The 24,699-nt window shown below is 37.4% G+C and overlaps 1 protein-coding gene across 6 annotated transcripts in view; it reads left to right on the top strand.

Annotated features, from left to right (window-relative positions):
• Positions 1–24,699, top strand: part of ARB2A (ARB2 cotranscriptional regulator A) — a 263,468-nt gene that overhangs the window by 132,857 nt on the left and 105,912 nt on the right. For 5 of the 6 annotated variants that reach the window (XM_054651873.2, XM_054651871.2, XM_077171061.1 and 2 more), the window contains one exon: positions 19,353–19,472. The exons of the other annotated variant lie outside the window; for it this stretch is intronic. In XM_054651873.2, coding sequence (XP_054507848.1) covers positions 19,353–19,472 — 120 coding nt within the window. The remainder of the gene's footprint in view (positions 1–19,352; positions 19,473–24,699) is intronic. 6 annotated transcript variants of the gene reach the window in all.

Raw genomic sequence — 24,699 nt, 5'->3', positions numbered from 1 at the left:
GCATGGATAGACTAGACGAAAAATTTCCTTACAGGAAGGCTTTAACTTATCTAACATGGAAAGAAAAACATGGTTGTGTCAAATATGCTGAAGAAATTGTTTCAGACTGTTAAGCAGCAGGAATAAATATTCTCAGTTATGTTCTCATAGGGTCATTGAGATCTGTTGTGATCTAATGAGGAAATGCCATTTGAACAAATTAAAACTGTCTGGTCGATGTTCCCACTTATGCAGCTAGATTTTTCAAGAACCAGAGAATTAGAACTCTTCCTTGGTAATCATGTTTATTATTATTAAGTATTTTCTTTATTTTCATAGTAAAAAAAATAGCTGGGTTATTCAAGAATGTGTAAAAGCTGAATCTCAAAATACAAAATATCAAACTGCACTGTATTTTTGTACAAAATGAGTATAAATGAAAGTGACTATGGCAGTGTGTAATGCATTAAGCATAGTGCTCTTGAAAGATCAAAGTAGTTACTGTTTCATGCTGGAAGTTTCCTTAACTATGAAATAATGTACTTTCTGGCATACATTATGGCTTGTTAAAGGAACTGATTTGGTCTGGGTAATAAACATCATGTCAAACATTATGGCAGGAAAACCTGCTTAATATGTTTTGCAATAAGACAGATTTTTTTGTTCTTGAAAACATCTGCCAACTGAATTCACGAGTGAAGACAGAAAATGTCATCAATTCTGTAACATTCTTGTAAATTTTATTTCAATTTTAGCAATGCAAACCAGGAAAAAAAACTTTTGATAATCAGCATTGACTATAATACTTTTATGGAATGATTAAACACAAGCATTTTACTTTTATATAATGTGCTAATGAATGCATATGAATTTTAATACTCTTACTGTTCAGATTTTAACAAGCATATTGACAGATCATTTTAAAAGCATCTGGTTTTTAATGTGTTGAGTGGAGGATTGAGTAAAATAGCTAAATATGTACATACATCCTTTTAAAAAACATATTTCTATCCTTAGTTATAAACATTACCATTTTTTCTTAGACCACCAGAGGCTGCTCTGTACATATGGGCTAATGCTTTTTTTTAAAGTTTCCCCCCAGAAACTTCTACCCTAGCCAGCCTTCATTTGTTACCGAAATGAACTGAGAATTTGTTGCTCTCTAACCTTTTTCTATGGAAACAGATCATGCATCCTTAAATGTAGCATGATCATTCCTTCCATTCTCAGCCATCTCCCTATAGATTCCCTGTATTCCCTATAGATTTACACACTGATGGTGTCTTTTCCATGTTAGAAGATACTTAAAAATGTAAATTAGTATTTTCCCCCTTCTAAACTGCATTCACCATTTAAAAAGGTATACTTAGTGGATTCTATAATATTATGCAAAAAAAAGTATAAATTGCATCATTTGATAGTAATTTGCAATAATGTTGTTGCCCCAACAGTTGAAGGATATCAAAGAGGCAACCAAGGAAGAAGTAGCAAGAATTACTTTTATCAGACCAACTAAAGGGGTCAGGTTTTGTGGACAAAAGGATAAGCCTTTCCAAAGCCTGTATGATAGGAATTTTGTCCTTTTTTTCCCCACTGAGCTTATCTGCTTGAATAATTCTTATTACAAATATTATTTTTACTATAGCACAATCTATAGCAGTGCCATTTCTATTAACAGCATATTAATGAAATTAATTTTGGATGTAGCATACTTTTCATAATTAATTTTCCCTATCTTCTGTGACAGATTAAGTAGGAAAAGATCATGTGCAACCAGTTAATCTGTTTTACTAAAAATCGATAAATATGGATAATTTGTGTCAGTATTTAGGAAAAAAGTGGTAAAGTTGTTTTAATACACGGTTGAGTAAGCAGTGACTATTGGCAGACAGGAAATCCTGGCAAGCGTGCAAGCACAGTTGTGCCATTTCTGCTCATTGTTCGGTGTGGCTGACACGAAACGCAGCCTGACTGGAGGTCACAGCAGAGTGTCCGCTTGTGTGGGATGACCTTTCAGAGCCATGGATTTCTTTCACTTTGAGGATTGAGCCATTTCCCAACATAGCCACAGTCTCACCAGCTGCCGGTTTCACCCTGTGGCCATCTCTGGGCCAATGACCTACCCTCTGACTTGGCAAGGTGCATGCCTGCTTTTGTCCAAAGCCTGTGTGACTACATTAGCCTGCTGCTGAGACAAAGCTAATAAGCTGTTTATTCCACCAGAGGAGACAAAATGACAAGCTCTAGGCAAACAGCTCCTGAGAGGTAAGGGACATGTTCAGCACAGAGAATGTCTGTGGCAAATGTGGGCGTCAGGACTTCAGCCCCTAGAGTCTCATGCTGATGTTTTGTTTCCCCTTGTACAACAAACAATGCCTGTTCTTTTTCCCCTTTTACAGCAGCCAGCGTTACTTTATATGTACATGTCTGAAATACCACATGGTTTTACTCTGCCCACTTTTAAAGCCTGTTACTTCCTTATGTTCTTGAGAAGTCTCACTTCTAAGCAGCTGCAAAATCAAATGCTGATAGTAAAAAGCTTGTGAAAACTGCCTAGAAACTACCATGGTGTTGTTCTTGCCCCACGTAGTACTGGACACTGGGCATTCAGAGTTGAGAAGGCATTGCAGGTCAAGTGCTGAACATAAATGTGTAGTGACATTTTGAGTGCTCCAGTAACACCTGGAGAGATCTGGTCTTGCAGAATCTATGCTACTAGAGACCTGCACCACTCTGGGCCAGCAGCTGGAAGCTAAACATATACCATGACACTTAGCACCTGCAGTTAGGCTACCACATCATTCCTAAAAAGTCAGATGAGCTTTAAGTTCTTACAGTAGTTTCTGTAAATCAGAAAGAATATGCATGTCATGTTTCATGCTATTCATACTACAATGAACAGGCATCTTACATTAAATAGCTAAACTGTGGAGAATTTAAACTCATGTTCAATAATTTATGCATAGGCCATTTAGCATGAGCAGCTAACTTAGGTATTTTTAATAATCCTGAGATTATAAAGAGTTCTTATAGTAAATTTTGCATTTACTAATCCTGGAAAGTTTTATTTGTCTTCTTTTCCTTGAGTGATTGAGAAATCAGAGACACAGATAATCAGTGAAGGGAAATCCTGTATCTCTTCAAGAACACCACTGGCTCTTTTCTCTGCTATACCCTCTCTTTGTTCTGCGTTTCACAAGTATGTTTTAATCAAAGAAAAGGAATATCTAGCTTTGGTGTCTTCCAGACGTCCATTACATGATGCCATGTAATGACATATGTCCATTGTTAGATCCAGCTCCTAAAATGTAAGGCAAGCCATGTAAGTTTACAAAAGAAAGAACCAGCTTGCATTTCTCCTCCCACCACGAGCTGTATGGTGCTCCCATGGTGCTGAAAAAAGTGCTGCTTACAAATCAGAAGAGTCCTCCTTCTTCTCAGATGGCATTCCAGCTCATAAATGTGGCTAGTTTGTGGGGTAATGGTGGAGAAAACTGGCTCAGCAGAATGCAGACATACTTGTTGCAGGAAAAAGTGAATAAAATCACTCAAAACATCTTGAATGCTCATGTTGCCTGGTTTTGATTGTAGACTGACTGCAGCAAAGGACTGCAAAGACCTTCTAGGTCTTCTGAGCCAGGGCAAATTGCACTTTGCCGGTATCCTTTATCATTTATCTAACAGAGCGTGAGGATTGTAGCTGATATCCAAAAACAAGGATGATATTCTCTAACCTTCTGCACACAGTTGCATGTTTTGCTACTAGGTTTCAGTGTGTTTCGTAAAATTGGCAGAAGGAATTTAGCAGGAGCTTGAGTGGCAACATACACCTTTTTGCAAAACTTGAATGTTCTTCACGTGGGTTTTTCTTGGTCAGCCATAAGACACTTAATATAGTGAGAGGTGATAAAAATTAGTTTCTAAGATACATATTTGTAGCTATCTTAAGCTGAAGGGCGTTATTGCAAACGCAATATTATTAACCCTTTTCTTTGGAGACATACTACCCCACCAAATCCATCCAGAAATAATTATTTAGTTTATTAAATATATTTATTTATTTTAGAGAGGAGGATATGAGGGCTGTACTGCAGTGCATGGAGATCAGAAAAACATTTTTGGAGTCTAGGAATTGAATGTCAGCAGACAGGGAACTGGGATACAGGATGCACAGTAAGTTCAAGGATTTTTTTCACCTCATCTGCTACAGAAAACAAAGTGTAAATTGAGGAAAAAATATGAAGGGGGGGGAAAATCTAGCTTATGGGACTAAGTTAAATCTAGTGGTTCCTGTGTAGGCTGTTTGGCTGCCTGCAGCAGTGACAGCTGCCAAGCGGACTAGAAATAGTGGAGGAGACAGAGGCGTGGAGCAACGTAGAATAAGCTGCCCAGGAAGAAATGCTGGTTCTACCCTGCAATTCATAGGTGGCTGAAATTTGAAAAATTAAGTATTATAGCAATTAATTAATTTAATTTTAAAATCCTTACAAGTTAAGGATTTTACTAACCAAAATTCTTATTTTTTGTGAATTTATATATTGTGTGAAGTTATTTTGAATTCTTTATATCTTGAACAATAAGGTTGATCTTTTTAATCAGTTTGTTCCCATCATGCTGCAGGCAAAGAAATATGCTTTATTGGGAGACTTTAGAAGACCTTTTTGTCCTTGTGTTCTTACTATGTCTTAGTGAACTCCGTATCAGATCAGCACTCCCCCAGAATTAGGTTTTACTAACTTCAGAGTCATTAACTTCATTTTGATAGTGTCCAGGCAGAATTCATTCCTAGTCTGTTTTACAATTATCTCCAGACATTAATTCATCTAAATTTTGAGAAATTTTCCCATTCCTCTCTCAGCTGAATTCTTGGTTTTTTTCTCTATCTCTCTGGATAAAAGTGGATTCTAAACTGATCAAAAATGCTTCTGTCTTTTGTGGTTGGAGGTGTTGGTAGCAGGTTTTCTCCCCTGAATGGGCTGCATGCTGTTCAGACGCATTGTTCTACACTTTTCTTGTTTAACAGTTGATTCTCATTCTTTTTCTTTGTCTTTTTTGATCAGTGCTTGGCAAGAATGAATTTGTTGATACTCATTGGGGTGTATTTTGTATATTTTCAAGTAAAACTTGAATTTTTACTTGTTTTCCCATAGATGGCACTGCTTGGAGAGAAACTACTAAGTGAGATTGATGTGCATTTAGAATTACCAAGAGTCGTATGTGTTGAGGAAACCAAAGATTTTCTGGGCTCTTAAGCAGCACTTTGAGATCTTCTTGTCTGGTACTTCTAGTAAAAACATGGCGTGGGAAAACTATCATGCAAGTACGCGTGCAAGTTTGTGCACACAGGCACTACCTACAGCAAAGCACACAAAAACTACTCACATTCTTGCATGTTTGGCGTCCTCTGAACTCCATAAGATGGCCTCTGACTTAACGCAGGCTATGACAGACATAGGATACATGAGACTGGAAAGTTTTCTTTTTCCCAAAAGATTTAATCAGTGTATCCAGCTATATAATATAGCAAGGGATTTAAAATTTATTTAGTTCAGGCAATACAGCTGGTACTTCATAAGCATCTGCAGTGTGTTCTTTTGGACTGGTGTTTCCTTGCAGATGTTCCTTCATTCCTATCTCCTATCTTTTCCACCTGCTGTGTAACTGATAATAATCTAATTTCATGGATCTTGCCAGTTCAGCCTATGTCCTATAAAAGTGGACAATTACCACTGAACTGTGCCACAACTACTCTGTTCTTAACCTGGGAAAAGAGAAGCTTTAATTGCATGTAGATATTAAGATGACAGATCTTTATATTTGGGATCTGGTTTGCTGAGGAATTCTTTTGAATTTATCAAATAAAGTAATGAAGAAATTTAGCAAAGCTTAGGCTGCCTAAGTAATTTCGAAAGATTTCCAGGTGTGCCCTTAGGCTTCAATGCATCACTGCCCTCTCACATTCCACTTTGTAGTACATCTCCCTACTTCTCTAGCTACTGCTCTTCATGTTTGAAAAATGAACAAACACATTTGATGACAAGATTGTGTTATTTATCATGTATCCCTTGCACTGGTTGCAAAAAAAAAGGTAGGCTTACATTTAATGACTGTTGATTATCTTTAAATCCATTATGAGTGAAGACTGTGTGTGAAGTTATCCTCAGTGAGCTATGTGAAGCTTTCAGTTGCTGCATGCTGCTCTGACTGCATGCAGGCTCTGAATGCATTGCCTTAAGTGAGTAAATGAGTTATGGATGTGATAGATCTTAAAATAACAGCATTGATTGATTTAAGACCACTTGTCTTAAATACCTTTCTTCTGCTGTTTGCTGTTAGTTCATTATGTTCTTTTACCATTTCCTTTCCCTTTCTGTTTTGAGCTACTCTAGCTGACTTACAAGTTTTGCTGATGCATAAACTGATTTTTCTCTGGTGAGTGCCAAACTGTGTTGTCACTGGAGCAGAAGTTGAGACATTATTGTTACTCTGTTACACTGGTGGTAAATAACCATGACATCACTTTCTAAGAACACCGTGAATAGAGCTGTTTCTACTCAAAGATAAAGTGACCAGGCAGAGTTCAGCTTTGCTAGACTATCAAAGACAGATGGCAAAAGATGACCACTGCCTCACTTGTACTGCGGGTCCACAGAGCATACAAATTTGGAAAGGTAATATTATGGCATGGAAGTAACAGAAATTATTTCATGTCCAAAGTGCTGCAGTCATCTTCAGGACTTCTCTGGAGTGTGTGCAAATGCCTTTAAATCAAGATTTGAGGAGCTTTCACATCGTACGTTTCTTCACTCCTGCAACACTAGAACTACGGAGCTCCCACTTTCTTGCTTTTGTTGGAAAGTATGAGGTATGGCAGTTGTGACCAGTCCTGGCAGAAAGCACTTTGAGCATAGTTTTGGACTATGTGACCCTCAGGTGTTCTCTCCAGCTGCTGTAGTTCAGTGATTTGACATTGCGAAGTTTCAACTCAGCCCTCAAAGAAGTATTTGATCTGTGAGTAGACTTTGTGGACATTGTGAAGAGAGGCAAATTTCATTGTCTCAGAACATTTACTGCTACTGAGGTTGTGGTTGGCCATCCACACTAGGAGGGGTAGGTGATTTAGACCAGAAGCTTACCAAGCTATCAGCATGGTTAAAACAATGTGATCTTGCACATGTACTGCTACAGAAATGCATATTGAAAGATATAAACCCCTACATACAGGCACTGATATTTCTTGGTATTTTTAACACTGGGATGTTGAGCAAATATTCAAATATTCATGATTTCTTCAGAGCTCAAGAATTTCCCCAAGACAGATTGTTATCTTGAATTAGCCTGAAGGATATTCAACCAGAACAGCAGTAGGAGTTTTTTCACAGATGTTGTCCAGATGTTATTAGCATGACCATTCTGGAATAATGGAGAGGATACAAGTGCCCACATCCTTCCTACTTCCTGTCCTTTGTTATATTTTCATCAGGATTTTGTCTACCTTGCTAATTTTTAAGTCCACAAGATTTCATTTTCAGCTATAAAGCAGTTCTTGAGTTTCAGAGTAAAAACACCCTGTGACATGTAAATAGATCATTTGCAAAGAGTATATTTAGGAGTGGATAGACATGACAGAATTAAGAAGTCTGTCCTTTATTAAAGCATTAGTAAAGAGTAGTTTAATTAAGCCTGTACACAACTGCTTCTTAGAAGACTTTGTCTAGCAAAGCTTAGGTGCAGGCCAGTGCATTGCCTACAGGTTGCCTTGAAGCCCCTACACAGAAACATTGCTTCTCTTCATCTCTGACACCTTTGCCCATGTTCATGAAGAGTTACAAATTACTTACGAAACTTTTGTCCAGTTTTGTGGGAATGCTGGACCTCCAAACAAGTCCATGCTGCTTGGGTGTTTGGTCATTGCACTCGGATAGAATGAACATGATCACAGGAGTTTCTAAGATGCCTGGTACCTGGCAGCTGTGAGTTCTTACCACTCATTTTCATGTTTATTACTTAACAAGATTTAAGGTTTAGAATATGTTTGTATAAAAACATTTACTCTAATAGAGCTAACAACAAAAAATAGAAAAATACGTTCAACGTAGATTGTTAAACAGTGCTCTGCTGTTCACTATAAGAGCTGCCAGAGCTAGCTCTTACAGTATCTCAATTAGCCTGAAGATCTGGATAATCAGCTTCTAGAGGGCAACCAGAACTAGAGACAAGTTACCCAGGGACTTATAGCGGTTACAGCTTTAATGCTGATGCCATTAAGAACAGATCCTGCAGTTACCCAGATCCATTCTTCTACACAATCTCTTCCAACACAGAATGGAGTCTGTCCTTCTTCTCTTTTCCTGTTTATCCAGGGAACTTCTGTTAGAATGGTTGTCTTTTTTCATCCTGGTGTAATGGTTTTTAGCAAACTCAAACTTGAGATGATAAATGTCAGAGAACTAATTTGTAAGATGGACATCGGCATACAGAGGAGTTCAAAAAAAGGAACTAAAAAACCATAATTTTTTAAAATTAAATCTCAATAAGGATCTTTGTCCCCAAAACTAAGTAACGGTTTGAATGAGGGAAGGCTGCAGGTGTTCCAATGCACTTAATCTTTGTCTTAAAATATGTCAGACAAATGGTGTTTTCTAATAATGGATTAATGTGGCATCAAGGCCTATTTGTAACAGTAACAAAAGTGGCATCCAAATGATTTTTTGAGGGTTTTTCTTATCCCACACAGCAAAATAGACATAGATTACATATTTTATATAAGATACATATTCACAGGATCTTCAGTTATCCCTGGAATTTCTGTTCTGTTGTTGTTCAGTCTATAATCTCAATGAGACACCCAATGTTTGGACTATGCCACCTGAGTTACAAGATTGCTTCCAATTTTCCAGTTAGGTCAACCAAAAAAATTAAGATATGATAGAGGGTCGGTGGGAAAAATTCATATCAAAACAACTGCTCAGTATGTCATTATGACAACCTGCTGTAACAAATGTGCTTCTGTTTTAATTTATGACAATTAATTGCTAAAAGTAATTTAATCTGACAGTGGCAAGGTGTTGAAAGACTCCTGAAGATGTCATAAAAGTGACCTTTCTGCCCATGTGCAACCAAAAGCCATTTTTAACAAGGAGGCTCAAAAACAGTACAACTTCTTTTGTACTTCGTTAATTAGTTATTGATTTGAAACAATGCTCTGCCAAATATTGTCAGATTAGCTAGACGCCAGGAAGGTCACAGTGTGACAGTCTAGTCCTGATAATCTTATGGTTTATAAGAATTCTTTTTTACTTTGAACCTTTTGTTCTGATATCCTGAGAATTACATTTCCTGGCTTTAGCATCTGTGCTAATTTAAAATACAGCCAAGCTGTCTGTTATGTAATTGGATGTTTTGAGTTGTTAAAAAAAATTGCAATGTGTTAGAAGAAAATTGCTGTTGATCTAATATCTAATGATCTTCGACGACAGCGATGCACCACTACTGCAATGTGAATGGCCTTGCTAATCTGTGTGGAAAAGAGCCTGTTTTAATGAAATAATCAACACGAGGGAATCACAGAGTTCAAGACAGAGGTACGACAGGCAGGTTCTGAGGTTGTGTAGCAATTCATTGGGATGAAAGATCATTTCCTAGGGTACATTATTGTGAAACAAAAATAACAGAGGTGCATCTGCACAGGAAAATGAGGAAGCAGAATTCAGGGTTAAATAGCTAAACATTCAACTTTTCAGCTTATTCAAATGAGAAACAACAGAAGATTCAAATCTGAATTTCAGATTGTGTTTGTTTTTAGATAATTATAAGCTAATGACAGTTCCTTCAAATACAATTAACTGTAGTCCTCTACATATTAAGGCACTTAACCAAATCTTTGTAACTGTGCATTAAGTAGTATATCAGTTTCCTTAAAGTACTGAGCACTTTGCAGTCCTTATTAAGAGAAATAAAATAGCTTTGAGCCTGTTAAATCTTTCTTTCACTTAAATAACTGCTGTTGAGTGTAATAAATAGAAATGGAGAAGTGAAGAACAGTACAGAGCAAAGCCATTCCATTTCATTTAATTCGCACAAAAGATAGAAACTCTGTAACAGAGATTTTACAGTTGAGGTTTGTTCTGAAACCATAGCTGTTAATGAAAATACTAAATTGTTACCTTACTTAAATGTGTTGAAGTTTGGGTAGATCCGTTGTTTCCTGTGATGGGGAAAGCTGCATTTTCCTTGGCAAAAATGGTATTTTTCTTGCAATAGCATGGTTTAAAAAAAAAGTCTGTTTCTCATTACAGCATATAAACAGATTGAAAGAACAGGATAATAAATAGGCTTTTGAGTACTATAGAAAATAGAAAAATAACAGTTCTGCATGACTTCCATTGGGAGTTTTTGAATGTTTCAGGTGCATTCATTTCCAAAGGAATTGCTTTTAGTGTTGAGAAAAATGCGTGTAATCAGTTAAATGACTGGCATGATCTCTTTGCGTCTTATGAAGATAGTTCTTTTTATAAAAGTATTGTATTCATTTTTATTTATTTGCTCTCACAATTAATCTGTTAATTGCCAGAAACATGGCTGCTAAGGAAGTTATCTATGAAGATACAATCTGATGGTTTGTTTAGGAAATACCCTTTTTTCCCATAATTTGGTCATACAAAAGGCAGTGTTTGTTTGGGTCTGTTATGTTATAGGCAGAAATACATTGTGGACAGTCCCTGAGATTGAGTAGTTTGGAAAGAAAAAAGTACAAGGGACATAAAAAAATGAAAAATTTTTATATATTTTTATATATTTTTATATATTTTTATTTTACATAAAAAAATGAAAAAAGTAACAGTACTGAAATGCAGCTTTGCAGTCTTTGAGTATTTTTTACCAATTGGAATATCTTTGGCCAAGCTGCTATAGTTGTTACTTAAATTAGAATGTGTAAGTTCACCTGGAATCCTGCAAATTATATGGAAAAGGGAAAAATACACAAAAACCAAGAGATCTGTCAGAGAGCTAAAAGGGAAAGCAGTTGGCTTTTTTCTTAAGTAAAACCTCCTCTGATTAATTACCCTCCTTCCTCCTATTTATTTTCTTCTCCTGAAACTTTTTCATCTCAGTGAGTCAGCGATGTTCCTGTGCCCAGACTAAAAAAGATGACTATCATATTTGTGTCTACTTACGTTTTTCTCTTAATTAACTTATTGGTGAAGGTCATAATTAAGAGCCACTGAGTAACTGATTTTGCCTGATTTTTTGTTGATCTTCTTTCCTGCACTTTACTAGAAGACAACTGGGTGGTGATGGCAAGACTTGCCAGACTCCAGCAGAAGTAATAATGGGAAAACCCAGACTTGAACAACAGCCTGATAAAATTGTCTTACTCTGTCCGACAAGCAGATACTTTATTAAAGACAATATAATAATATTTGAGACTTAATTAAGCCTGAAATCCAGGATTTACTTTGTAAACAGCAAACCCTTTCAGGTTACAAAGCCACTTGACTTTCCAAATAAAAAGCTGAAGAAGTAAGGAGAGCATTTGAACAGAGAAGCAGAAGGTATTTGCCATGCAGAGAGGCTGAGTCATTGCAGAGTGAAGGACATAGATAACGTTTGCTGCTTTCTTTATTTTTGCACAGATCCATTCCAAACTCACCCTGTTTAACTCTCAGTTTCAGTGCAAATATAAGAAATCCCATCTGCAGCACCAGCCTCCTAAAAATGCTCATATATCATTTAACATCTACATGCTTCTGACATAGTGGTGCTCTGAAGCCCTCCTATGAAGTCCCACATTTGCCAAAAAGGAAGTATAGTATTAAACCAGTGAGGCAATAATGCAGCTGAGACCAGTGGCACCTCTCTGAAGAGCAGTTGTGGGCACTGACTGTGTTGCTCTGTGGTTTCAGGGCATTGCTGAGCAGGTTTCAGAACTGTTGAAATATTTTAAGTGACGGCTTGGAGGCAGGGCCTGTGGTCAAGAGAGTGGAAAGTGTTTTGATTTCCAGCTTGTTCCTCACCAGGCAGAGGTGATTGGAGTACCTTGGAAACAGGACATGAGAGTGGTTTGGGGGTTGTAATCCAGAAGTTCCTTTAGGTTTTTGGTTAGGAACTGTAGTGATTGAGGGTTTAGCTGGAAAAATGCTTTTCTGTCTTGGAGTTGCTTTTTTTTTTCCTCTTGCGTGCCATAAAGCTGGAGTATAAAGCAGAAAAGTAACTCCCTCCTGCTGCCCTAGCCCTAGCATGTTAGGATCCAAGCTTGCTCTGTTGAACATATATATATATATATAGCATAACTCTGAATTTTATTTCCTGACCACTCTCACCAGGGAAAGCCCAGCTTGCATTTGAAGTGGGGAAAGTAGGACAGGATTTGAAGTCATCTTCAGTGGTAATTGTGGTGGGAGCTAGGGAGAGCAGGAGCCCTGGGGAGGAGACCAAATACAAAGCATAAAAACCATGGCTAGGCATCAGTCTTGCATTAGCTAAAACTTGTAATTTTAAGCATAATCTCAAGAGTTGTACCATAGCAAAATGCTTTGTCATCCCATGAACGTCATCCCATGTTATCACCACTTTGTCCCAAACCAGCTCTTCATCCCCTCTGGCCTGGTGGAGGAAATTTAAATTTTGTATCAGTCCACCAAATGCATTTTTGGTTTACATCTTTTATTTGGCTATTTGCTATGCCAAATATTGCATGTTTCATGGAATACTTCTGGTTTTAGCAGGACTGTTGAGATTGCAAGCTTTCCTGATGAATTGTGGGCAGTTTTGGTGGTGGGACTATCTTTAACTCAGTATCACGGACATTTAACTGCAAAATGTAAGATTTCTGGTCTTTCTTTGTGCTGCTGACTCTGTGCATACAACATTACTTCATAAGGATCTTCATAAGCAATATCGGGAACACTTCCATGACCAGCCCAAATCACAAAATAGGTAGAAGAAATTGAAACAGAAGCATCTCAAATAGATTTGGGAATAAACTGAGAACTGTAATACAAAAAAAACCAACTTCAAGTCACTTTGCCACTTTGTTTTCTGAAGGCATGTGCCAGATAACAACCTTGGCTGTGCTATTTGTATCCTGCAACTCCACAAATGAACAGACTTAGCTATTGTGATACCTGGTCTCTCCTTCTGTCTCAAAACTGGCTGCTGCCTGCTGCCAGAGTATGTATCTTGCCCCTACCTCAGAAAGTGCCCTTTAAAAGATAGTACAATTTTTTATTTCACCCCTTCTTCCTGTAAGTGCGAGAGTATGGCATTTTTACATCTGAAGACTCATGATTTAATCCCTGCTAAAGTCATAAGTAAGGAATTTCTGAATACAGATGCTGAATAAAATAACATCACTCATGCATTTACATGATTTTAGTGTTGAACCAATGCAGATACAATGTTCTGTGTTTCATAGAGCTACACCAGACATTGGTGACCATGAACCCACTCTGCACAGCTGCTCAAATCCTGCTGAGTATTGTGGTTTTAATATGGCAAAGTATGCAAGTAAAATCCATGCAGAGCCCATAAAGGAGGAAAGAAATGTGTCCTCTTATTCAGAATTTCAAGGCCAGAGCATCAACTGTCTATGGTTTCATCTCTTCTCTTACTTTCTCTCAAGTTGTCTCACTCAGGACACAGCAACAAAAATAACTTGGTTGACTCACTGCCCAGTCTTCATCATCCTTGCTTTCCTGTGTTCTTTACATAACCTGCTAAACTGAATTTCAGATACATGTCAGATTTAAGATTTGTTATAATTTGCCTCCACTGTCACTTTTTCCTCCACTATCTCCCCCACTCACAACTGCTTTGCTGCTGAGATGGTCTTGGTGCTTGTTTCTGCAGCATCCTTTTGTCTAGTTTCACACAGCTGCAATTGCCCAGTACAGAAGATACTGCTATGGCATGGTTCCTGAAAGCCATGCTTCCTGAAAGCCCAGTTATGTAAGAGTTGTGCAAGAGCCAACCCATCTTCATGTTTACATATGTCCATCTCTGTAGCATACAGATTAACATTGCCTATTGTCAGTAAGTAAAGCAGAAATACAATTCCTACGGTTAATAAAAGATCCCTGCTGTCTCCTGGGATCATCTCTTGTATTGTAGTAGGGAACCTTTCCCAAATAACTGTGCAAGAATTCTCTCAACTCTGTGATTGAAAAGGTAAAAAAGATTTTCAGGTAGATGGGATGCTTCCTAATATGCTGGAATTTCTCAGTTAAAGTCAAAATCTGGTTAAATGTCCTGGTCTAGACACTTTCAAGTCTTGTCTTCATGTACTCATGCTGCAGAAATATATTAATACAAAATGCGTACTTCCACTTGTTTCCTATTTTCAGTTTATATCCTCTCTTTACTTTAATCCTCCTCTGTGGTTGTAATGCCATAGTCACTTCTTTGCTATGGGGGGAAAATCACATACCGGCTGGTATTTTTGCTTGTGTTTCAGCTTTATTGCCCTTGAAGCTATCCTGGTTCTCAGCCAGGACAGCTAATTTTTTCATAGTAACTGTGAGGGAACGGAGTCTGGAGCCATGTGGGCATTTCTAGATTATTATTCTGTATCACCTCTTGTCACTGTCAGGGCAGAAATGCTTCCCAGAAGGAAGGGGAATGGCTTGTGGTCAGGAAGAAGAGCATGAGTGAAGAGGATCTGTCTGCCATTTTGTTCATTTGTGGGTCACACTGGGTCAGCTTGGGCTCATGAGCATTTTTGACACGTAAATCACGCTCTTTTTTCTGTACCTTTCTTATTAATAGTGTTACTGTTACTGTTTGTTTTCTTATTTCATTACTGTTTCCAGTAAATTCTTCTTATTTCAACCCATAACCTCTGTCTTTTGTATCTCCCGCCAGACACAAAGAGCAGAAGAGCAGTGGGAGGAGCAGTGTCTGGTTTGGATTAGTCTTGGTTGGGGATATCACTAAATTAGGGAGTAACGTTCCTGAACCATGACAAAAGCCTCTTAGACCACGTCCTGCATGGAAATTTTGGAGCTGCTCTGGTGGTAGTAACCCATCGTATAGTTTCATTTTGTTCTCTCTAGTGAAAAAGTTTTTGTCTGATGTACGGCAAATATTTGCAAAAGGAGTGAGAAAAATGCAGCAGGTGATAAGCATCATTTAGGGCTCATGAAAGGTGCTGTTGTAACAGGATATTTTTATACTTATATGAATTTTAAGTGTCATGATTTTTTGGAAGGGTTGGGGTGAATTGCAAAAGTTTACCTGCCCCAAGGCTCCCTGAGGCAATGGGACAAACTGTACACAACTGTCAAGATATTACTGGTGGGTAAGATCTAACATCTCCAGGGACAGGAGATCAGAGCCTTCTGTATCCTTCTGGCCTCCCAGCCAGTGTGCAATTCTGTTCTCCCGTATTTAACTCATGTACCATACTTGTTTATAGTAGCTTATCAAGGTAGAAGGAGAAATTGTTTTGCTGTGATAAATGGTAATTAGAGAAATCACCTTCAAATAAATTCTTTTAAAGCTGGCATATTTTCCTATTTGTATGCTTTCCCTTGTCTCAGAAAAATGTGATTCCTACTTCTTGATTTAAAAAAAGCCCTGAAAGTAGAAGGTTACCAGATCTGAAAACTTAATTTTGTAGTGTTTATTTTTTTTCTTTATGTGACTTTTTTAATTTTGATGTATTAGAAGTTCAAGATGGGGATCTGAGCTACTCTGCCTCAGTAAAGCTAATAGTGGTTCAATGCCTCCAGATTCAAGGCCTCAAGGCCTATGACTTTCTGGCAACCGGCTACTTCGGAGGGAAAAGAAATAAAAAAGGGAAAAGAAAAAGAAATAAGTAAAATTTGGTGCTGAAACACAAAATACGTGAACCTGTCATAGTAAGCAGTCTCAAAGGGCAAGCTGCTTTGCAGGAGCTAATTAACCTTAGGAAATAATTACACAAATATGCAAATGTTGTTTAGACAATTCCATGTGTTATCGACTCAGGTAGTCCATCATAACTGCAGACCTTGTAATGTCTAGGTGTTAGGATCTGGCATAGTTGATAAGGCTTCAATTGCTGCATCACTCCAACCTGGTATTTAACAATTAATGACTGTGATATTACACTGGTAAATTTAACCTGTTTTTTGAATGCAACAGAATGTCATATTGTATTCACAGTGTGCATACTGCTTATCTGTGTATACCTAATGGCTCCAACTATTAAAATGTTATATACCTTTCAACTCCTATCACTAACCATGCTGGAAAAAATGGCAGACCAAAATATGAGTTCACTCCCTCCATGTTTCTGTCCAATGGATGGCCCAGGAGTAGCCTTGTTTGGATTACTTTGCATTGCATTAACATTGCACTAGGGCCTTTTCACATCATACAGAGCTTAATCTTTTCTTCCCTTCATGTCTAAGTGCATATATAATGATCAAGAGGAAGGGTTTTCAGAGGGATGGGGACCCACAACTCCAAAGAACCAGATGACTTATTTTGACATAGAATTACCTGCTGTAGGTAAACACTGCTGACCAGCTTTCACAGTGGGAAGTCGAAGTTCAAGTTTTCCTGCGCGTCTCCAGCTCAATCTGTTTCACAAATGAGAATGCATTCAGCCTGAGATGCCTTTTGAGGTATATAGTGTGATTTCTCCAGGCTGGTGTCCATTCATTTCTGTACACCTGTGTAATTTCTGTACAATTGTGTAGATAATTACATAAACTCTGACTGGAAGACCCCCTCTCTATCAAATAACTTAACAATGTTCAATATAAGTGCATTCAATTTAGCTTCAGTGAAATTACAGAAAGCAACAGCTGCCTGAGACTGTCACCTTTCATGCTGAAAATGCAGCATCCTGTCTGATAATTTAATCCAAGCCAGGCAGTAGAGGTTAAACCTCAGAGACCCAGTGCAATTTGAAATCCTAAGGAGATCAGCTGTGCACTGCTCCTGCAGCTGGATATTCCATGTACACACCTGGAGCTAGGTCTGAGGTATTTGTAATAGGGGCTAGTTAGAAGGGAGAAAAATAAGCAGATGCTCTGAAGAAAGGGCATTTCTTCTAAGCATTTAGGACTCCTCCAGACTCCTTACACATATGTGCTTTTCTTGCCATGCTTAGGGTTTAGCAGAGTGTACAGCAACCCAGTTTATCCTGACATTTTATGGTTGGTTTTTTTTTTGGTTTTTTTTTTTTAACTGGTAATAAAGGAAGTGACAGTCTATATTTAACTCATTCTAGCTCATTCCTTTTTACTTTTATAGAATCCTGTTGAATCTTTGTACTAGACTGTGAAGCTGTGAAGTTATTAATTTAGTTTACTAGAGCACTGGTTATGTTTTGATTGGTGAAAGCTTTTTTGGGCTGAGTTCAGAAGCTTTTTGCTGACGTCTTAGTCTTGTGGAACCTAAAATGGTGTGCTTTTACTAGCAGTGTGTCAAATAATAAATTCAAAGTAACCTGAAAATGCTATAGTATGCAGAAAAAATGTCCTCTTTTTCTCAGATTATTTAAACAGCATTGGGTAGCTATACAAAAATTGCTGTTAAAAGTATCAATGCCAACATTATTATTGAAAAATAAGAAACTCCTGTGTACATAACTAAGATAAATCTTTTAGATAAATCATTAATTCTGAAACTTTCTCAGTGTTTTAATGTACGTTTTTTCTGTACAAATTATAGTGTACATCACTTTTGCATAGGAAACTCCTGTTCAAGTTGTCCTTCATCTTTATCTTAATAACTGGTTTGTCAATCATATTTTCGTTATGTAATTTCTTCTAAAAAATTTCCCTCATTCCTCACAAAGGGAAGAGTCTTTACTTTCTGTACAGATCTATAAAATCAAATTTAAAAACAGCAACAAACTGTTTTGAAATAAGTCCTTTCCTATACTGAGGTAGTTTACAATAGGTGATACAGAATTAGTTAAAACCACGTTCTGTCATAGTCAATGAAGAGCAGAATCGGTCCAGGGTAAGAGACACTCAGGTTTTTCTGTCTTGAAATGACTGCTGCTGAAGCAGAATCATTATTCAAAAACTTTAAGTCAGGATCCATAATATATTTGTTGCCATCTCACTCTTACTTACTCTTAGAAAACAGGGTATGAGAATAGAAATAAAAGCCATAATCAACCACATTATTTAGGTGTGTCTCTTCCCACTGATTTTAAACACAAAAGCTTCAATCCCCAAAACTAGTTGCAGAATGCAATTGAGATCTAGATCACCTCAACATTCTTGATAAATTTCAATAATTCACACTGTGTAATTAGCAACTTCTGATTACCAGTGGCTTTTACTCGTTTGTGCTTTCTTTTTCCTATGGAAACAAGGCTTTTCTTGTCTGTGTCTGAGTGAGCTAAGGATATGAAGTTGTTGCTGGCACCAACCAAAGGGAAAAGGAATGCAAACTTTAGGAAATTACATTACCTTGACTGATCAGCTCTTTCTGGCATTCAAGAGTCTGGAAAGAGCCAACATTGTTATCCTGGTTGTGTGAAATGCTGGCAGAGCAGGGTACCTAGCAGAGCATCTTATTCCTGTTGCCTGACCAAATTTGTAGTTATGACCTCAAGAACCCAAGAAAAAGGGAAAACTAGAGGGGTATAGTTCTTTCCAAGAGCCTCAAGGATACAGGTACACAACCATGAGTTCCGATGAGACTGCACTAAAATCAATGTGTGTCCCTCTAGTGCCTTCTGTGGCCCTTACACTGGCTGACTTTGACAAAATCTTATTCAATAGTAAGAAAACGTGGTCCCCTAGCTCCCAAAAACTCCAAAGTAATGGCTGCTACCAGTCAAGAGGTGTTTTCTTTGCTCCATATCTCATAGTCTACAATCACAAAAAGTGAGATTTGAAAGAGTAGTTGCAAATACCATAATTTTAATCTTAGTTCAGGTTTCCAGTGGCTCATAGTATGAAAAAAAAAGTAAAAATTGAAATTATAGGTCTTTACCAACCAAAATTATTCTACAATTATGTATTTATTTTGTTCTTACCTGTTTTTATTTACAATCTAAGGCATAAGTACTTTAAACAAACCCTCAGCAAACAAACATTTGACGGAAGAGTTGTCAAAAGAATGAAAATCTGAGCTATGACTCATGATTCCTATGAATGGCTCTGTTTAGCAGAATTGTCATCATGGTATTTACGTAAAATTTTGCAGATGCATAATTTTGTTATACTTACTAAAGTAAGCTCAGAAAGCCACAGTTTTACTGCCTTTATTTAGACAAAAGGATCTGTTCTCTTTTTGATACTCTAGTGTGTATTCATTTAATCTTTATTTTAACAAAACATTAAAACATATAGAAACACATTTTTAGACAGAATTGCTGTTTTTTAAAAGATAATTGTCACAAACATTATTTCTTTCTGCAGGATAATGGCTCTCCTGAAGAACATGCGATTTATGTTTGGGACCATTTTATTTCCCAGTCAGCTGCAGAGAATGTATTTTTTGTTGCTCACAGTTATGGTGGACTTGCCTTTGTAGAGTTGGTAAGTGTGAATTCTCCATTGCTGTCTTTTCTCAAGACTGTCACAGATTTCTACATTCTTTGTGATCACCTTATTGAAAGTAGCTAGGTAGAAACAGCTTCCAGTGGTCATGTACAGGTTGGTCAGGATTTCTTTGCAGCCAGAAGGTCGCTGCATCTTTTCTAGTTTTGAGATAGACAGTAAGGTCCCAAGTGTGCATGAACCTGAAAGACTGTGGGGAAACAGAATATGCTGCATCCTTCTTGTCCAGACTATGTACTGAAAGGCACCAGTTTCTGCTGTGGGGAAGAAATACCTGGGGGCATATGAGACTAAGGACATATAAGAACAGTTTTAAAGCGAAGTCCCAGACACAAATACAGCTTTTTGTTTATAGATTGGAACTGAATGTGCAGGGAAATATGGCAGTTTTATTCAGTTTTTGCAGTTTTTCTACAAAGATCTGCAGAACTTGCTGGAAGGACTTCTGTTTTCCCATTTATTAGGCTCTGCAGCGATATAAGGTGGGAAAAACTTTGCTCAGTGTAAAGCTGTTCTACATCTGGTGCTGAAACTGCTGAACATCTAGTTTGTCAGTCTTTCACTCTTTTCTCTAAAGGCAGATCTCTCAACCCCATCTGGTATACCAAGCTGCCTGTTAAACTTGTGTATCACTCTGTCAGTGTAGCTACAGTCTCCTCATATGATTTTAAAACAGTAGTGTAATCAGGATATGTTTTATTGAAGAAAACTACAGAAAAGTAAGGGTCCTGTTTATTGTGGAAAGTTAAATTGCAGAGCATTAGAACTGGTTTTATAGACACAGGAAACAGCAGACATATATGTACATCTTTTGTCTACAACACATTCGTTTAATCTAACTGAAAGTTGATTAAGGTGTTTCCTGCCTGAACATGAGATGAATGACTTAGTTAAGAAAAAGCACGCCATGAGCATGTTTGTTTTAGTCTTATGTTGCTCCAAGTAGCAATAACAATCCAGACAATGGCCACTGGTATTATTTTAAGAACTTGAGATTTTCCTAAACCCCCCTTTTTTGTTGTTGTTGAAATTGATGCCATTTTTATTGTCTCTGAGGTCCTGGAAGAGTATGTGCAAAATACACATGATGTGTACAGGTTTGAGACTTGAGAAAACAGTTCATTTTCCTGATCTGAAGATCATTTGAGAGTTGATCATTTTTCACAGGTGTTTTGTTACTTTCTCAATGAACAGTCTCGAAACTAAATTTTGAAGTGAATATTCACCTTGAAGGTGAATAACTCTTTCTGTAACCTCATCTATCGGTGAAAGATGTGTGTGTTGCATTTCATGTGCCTGTTGCTCTTGAAATGTCATGAATGTTAGGGAGCAATTTTTCTGTCTTGGCTTTCCTGAGTTGTGATTTTCAGCTGCTTTGTGTTTCAGCCCAGGTTATTTTGGTGCGACTTGTGGGTCCAAAGTAAAGCTTTGGCAGAATTTCTGTAGGTTTTGTAAAGCCACATTGTTTTGGTCACCAGATGCCCAGAGACATGCAGCAGAGGGCAGGAATAAGAAGCAACTGGAGGCTTTTCTCAGTGTTTCCTAAACAGAGTGCTGACTTGAAGGAGGCTTGGAGAGTTTTTCCATCCCATTTCAGACAATGGCTTGAGGCTTGAGGTGGCCTGGGTAACAGATGACCAAGGTGTCATTCGCATTTTCCCTGTTTTTTCTTGTCACACTGGTGGATATTTCTTCGCTTTTTTTCTACTTTAATATGAAGCACACTGATGTTTCAGAGCAAGACTTGACTTCTGACCTTGGGGTTTCCAGGGTCAGGGTGCTCAGGGCCTGTGAAGTTATCACAAGCTGAGCAAAAATTTTTTATCAATTGCAGGAAGCAACCAGTAAGTAAGAAGTTAAGAAGTATCATTGTCAGAAAGACAAGATGGTCTCAGTAAGGGTCAGCTTCTGTAGTGTGCTGTCTCTGCAGGAGATGCATGCCTGAGAGGAGGAATATAATACATATCCACTGACACACCACATATCTGTCACGCAAAACTAGACCTGAAATATATTTTTAATGCAACTCAATGTTTTTCTAAAAAATCAAAGAAGTAGTTTGATATTTGAGTACTACTAAAAGCAGTTTGATTAAATAATTCATACACTGAACGACATATAATTGAAATAAACCTTGAACTATTTCATCACAATATCCATTTGTAAGGTTTTATTTTGTTATCATCTCCTTTCTCTTAAACTTTATATCCATACAGCATTTAGTAATTGCAATGAGCTCCAAAAAGAAACAGAGCAGCTGACGGGCAATTACTGTCTTATGACAAATAAATTTTCAATCGCTTCACTTTTTTCTCTGATTCATGTGGGGGTGATGATGAGGTTGATAGAGCAGCTACACCATATAGCAACTGTACCACCTCTACACTTCCTTTGCAAGTTTTTGGGTTAACTGATTCATGAAATTGTTGGTTACAGTTGTTATGGAAACCTGTTGCACAGCTGCTCCTTCTGCATTTGCCTCTTGCAGGAGAGCAGTGTGAAGCATATGGCTTTAATTTGGAGTGAAGGCTTCTGCCTGAGCCCTCTGAATTTTATTTTGCCTGCAGGGAAAAAGAAAACAAGCAAAAATATATTTAAAAAATGTGTTTTCAATTAATATCTTCTTAGTCAATTTTCCATGTTCAGTGCTGTAAGGTCTCTCATGATGGCTTGCAGTCATCTCAGCTACAGCTTGCTACTTCATCGTGGTGTAGGGCTCCTGATGGAAACAGGATGTTCTGGCCTTAAACAGAAAAACCCAATGAAAGCTGATATTAGGCAAAGTCTTGTTCATAGACGTTCATACCATTGTGTGGGAGGAGCTGCTGCTCTCCCAGGAAAAGGCAGAGAACAATATTCAGCCTTCCACAGGCAGTACCCATCCAGGTACTCCTTTGTCTGAAGCTGCTGAGGGAGGTAGCGTAAGAAAGGCAGTGCTACTCTGCCTTGTCCCTTGATTGGCATGCACTTTGTTGGGAAACACATAGTGAAAGAGAACAGACAGAACCATCACTTATGAAATTGGTACAAAAGGAGCATCATTTTTATTTACAAACTTTGTTGTCCAAATTTTGTTCTTCATTCCAAATTTCTTCTCACCTTGAAAATAAGGCTGAGTTTTGAAAATCCTTCATTAAACAAACAGGTAAGGCTTGGCTGCAATTTTCAAATACATGTCATTTCAAGTAAAAATTTTATTGATCTTTGCAGCTTTTTGATCTACATTTTCTCATGTCTGTGATTGCAGGATATTAAGACAAATAGGGTGAGTCTGCAATATCATACTCAAATACACAGAAACTTTTACTGCAACATAGGCACGCATTTTCTGTACCTTCTTGTGTCATACATTACTAGGGGAATAGCTGAAAGTGATTAAAATGTGTGGAGAATAAAGTTCACCAATAAATGTACTAAGTTATATTGTTCTGTTGTTTATAGGTTGAATTACAAATGGTAAATCATAAGCCATATATTAGAGTGTATCTTAATATTTACTAAATTAATATTTGTGCAATTGCAGTTTGAAATAAAACATGCATGTGATAATATATGCATGTAAATTACTTTTTGAATGCACAGCACTAAAAATAATTGTTGGGTCATTGTGTTTTGCTAATTGCTTATTACTGATTTTGAAAAACTCAAGCCATGATTCATGAACACATCTCAGCTTTTTAATTCTGCTATCCTTTGCATAGTATAGTCAGGGATTTATTTTCAGAATCAGTTTGCTTTACTTGATGGTAAATTGTGGAACTTTCCCAACTCCAAGCTTATAAGAATTTTATGAAATTTAACAGAAAGTGAGAATTTCAAGTTGATGGAGTCAATTTTATATTTAGTTTACAGAAAATAAGAAGTTTCTGGTACAACGCCTCCTTTGAGTTTTCCTGCCAAATTTTATGGGTTTACAATTATTATGCTTTAAAAATAATGTTTTTCCTTGTCATTGCCTGCTTGAAAGACCCACACAGAAGAATCTTTGTGGAACACTTCTGCTGTTTGCTTCCTATATTTCTGAGACCCCTGCATTTTCAGTTATTTCCTCATAATCTTTTAACTAGAGTTACAGCTTTTTTGTTTCAATTAGTTAAATGCTATCTTTTAAAAAAATACCAAATATCATGGGAATTATGAAAAAAATGTGAGAATCATTAATAGTATCTCCATCTTACATCATTCATACTGCTGTGGAAGTACGAACTACACACAGGAATGTAATAATTAGGAGAAGGAAAGTAGGTTGTCTTCAGCAGATATAAACTATTCATTATAGTTCTTTTGGCTAAAATATTGGATGTATGTATTGATAATTTGCATAAAGGTGTAGGTAAAATGGGGGGAGGGTGTCCTTTTAGCAAGCTTTTTTACAATGAGAGCCCTTAAAACACACTGTTAAATTACTGTACTTACTGTAGACTTCTAATTCCATCAAATCTGCAAATTTTGGAAATCTGAAATATTCTAGGTCCATCATTTTGAGATCCTCTTTGCAGTATGCTGCCACTTCATTTTGCTGTATTGTGCTGAGTATGGCAAGGACCTGGCCCTGACTGGCACTGATAGGTGCCAAAATAATGATGATAGACAGGCACCTGCTGAGCTACCTGTGAGTCTCTGAGGCTGCATCATTATTATGGCACAGGCAAAATGCAATTTAAGAAACTTAATGGCTAGGCTGTGAACCTATCATTAGTTTTTCATTAATTTAATTTCCTGAAGTCTCAGACTGAATGGTTTGTTATATTTGGCTTTTTTATAAATTCTTATATAAATATATCTACTTATTTTTTTAATTCTGTTTGCCTGGAAAATTGATGAGTGGGTACTGTGGACATGCAACTCTTAATTCCCCTGGCTGACATGTTAAATCGAAATATGTCTACTGATGTGTGGTAGAGATCACATAAGATCTGTGATGGCTGTAGGAAGCATGGGAAAGAGCTACAAGTAGAGAGCTGTGAAGGAAAACACCTCAGTGACCAGGATACTTATTGTGAAGACAAAAGCAAAATACCACTGTGCTTTAAAGTTCTGTGAGCATTTGTGGGGGAGGGGAAAAAGAAAAAAGGAAAAAAAGACACTTTAGATGTTGAATGTCCATTGGGAGAGCAGTGTGGGATGCTGTCTTGAAGGTTTATGGGAACTTGACTTGTCTGTCCAGTCTTTGGACAAGTCATCTCACTCAACCCTACCTGATTTA

The sequence above is a fragment of the Agelaius phoeniceus genome, chromosome Z, assembly GCF_051311805.1.
Source record: "Agelaius phoeniceus isolate bAgePho1 chromosome Z, bAgePho1.hap1, whole genome shotgun sequence".
NCBI lineage: Eukaryota > Metazoa > Chordata > Aves > Passeriformes > Icteridae > Agelaius > Agelaius phoeniceus.
Note: the sequence above shows the minus strand (reverse complement) of the source record. Positions and strands in the feature narration are given on the sequence as shown.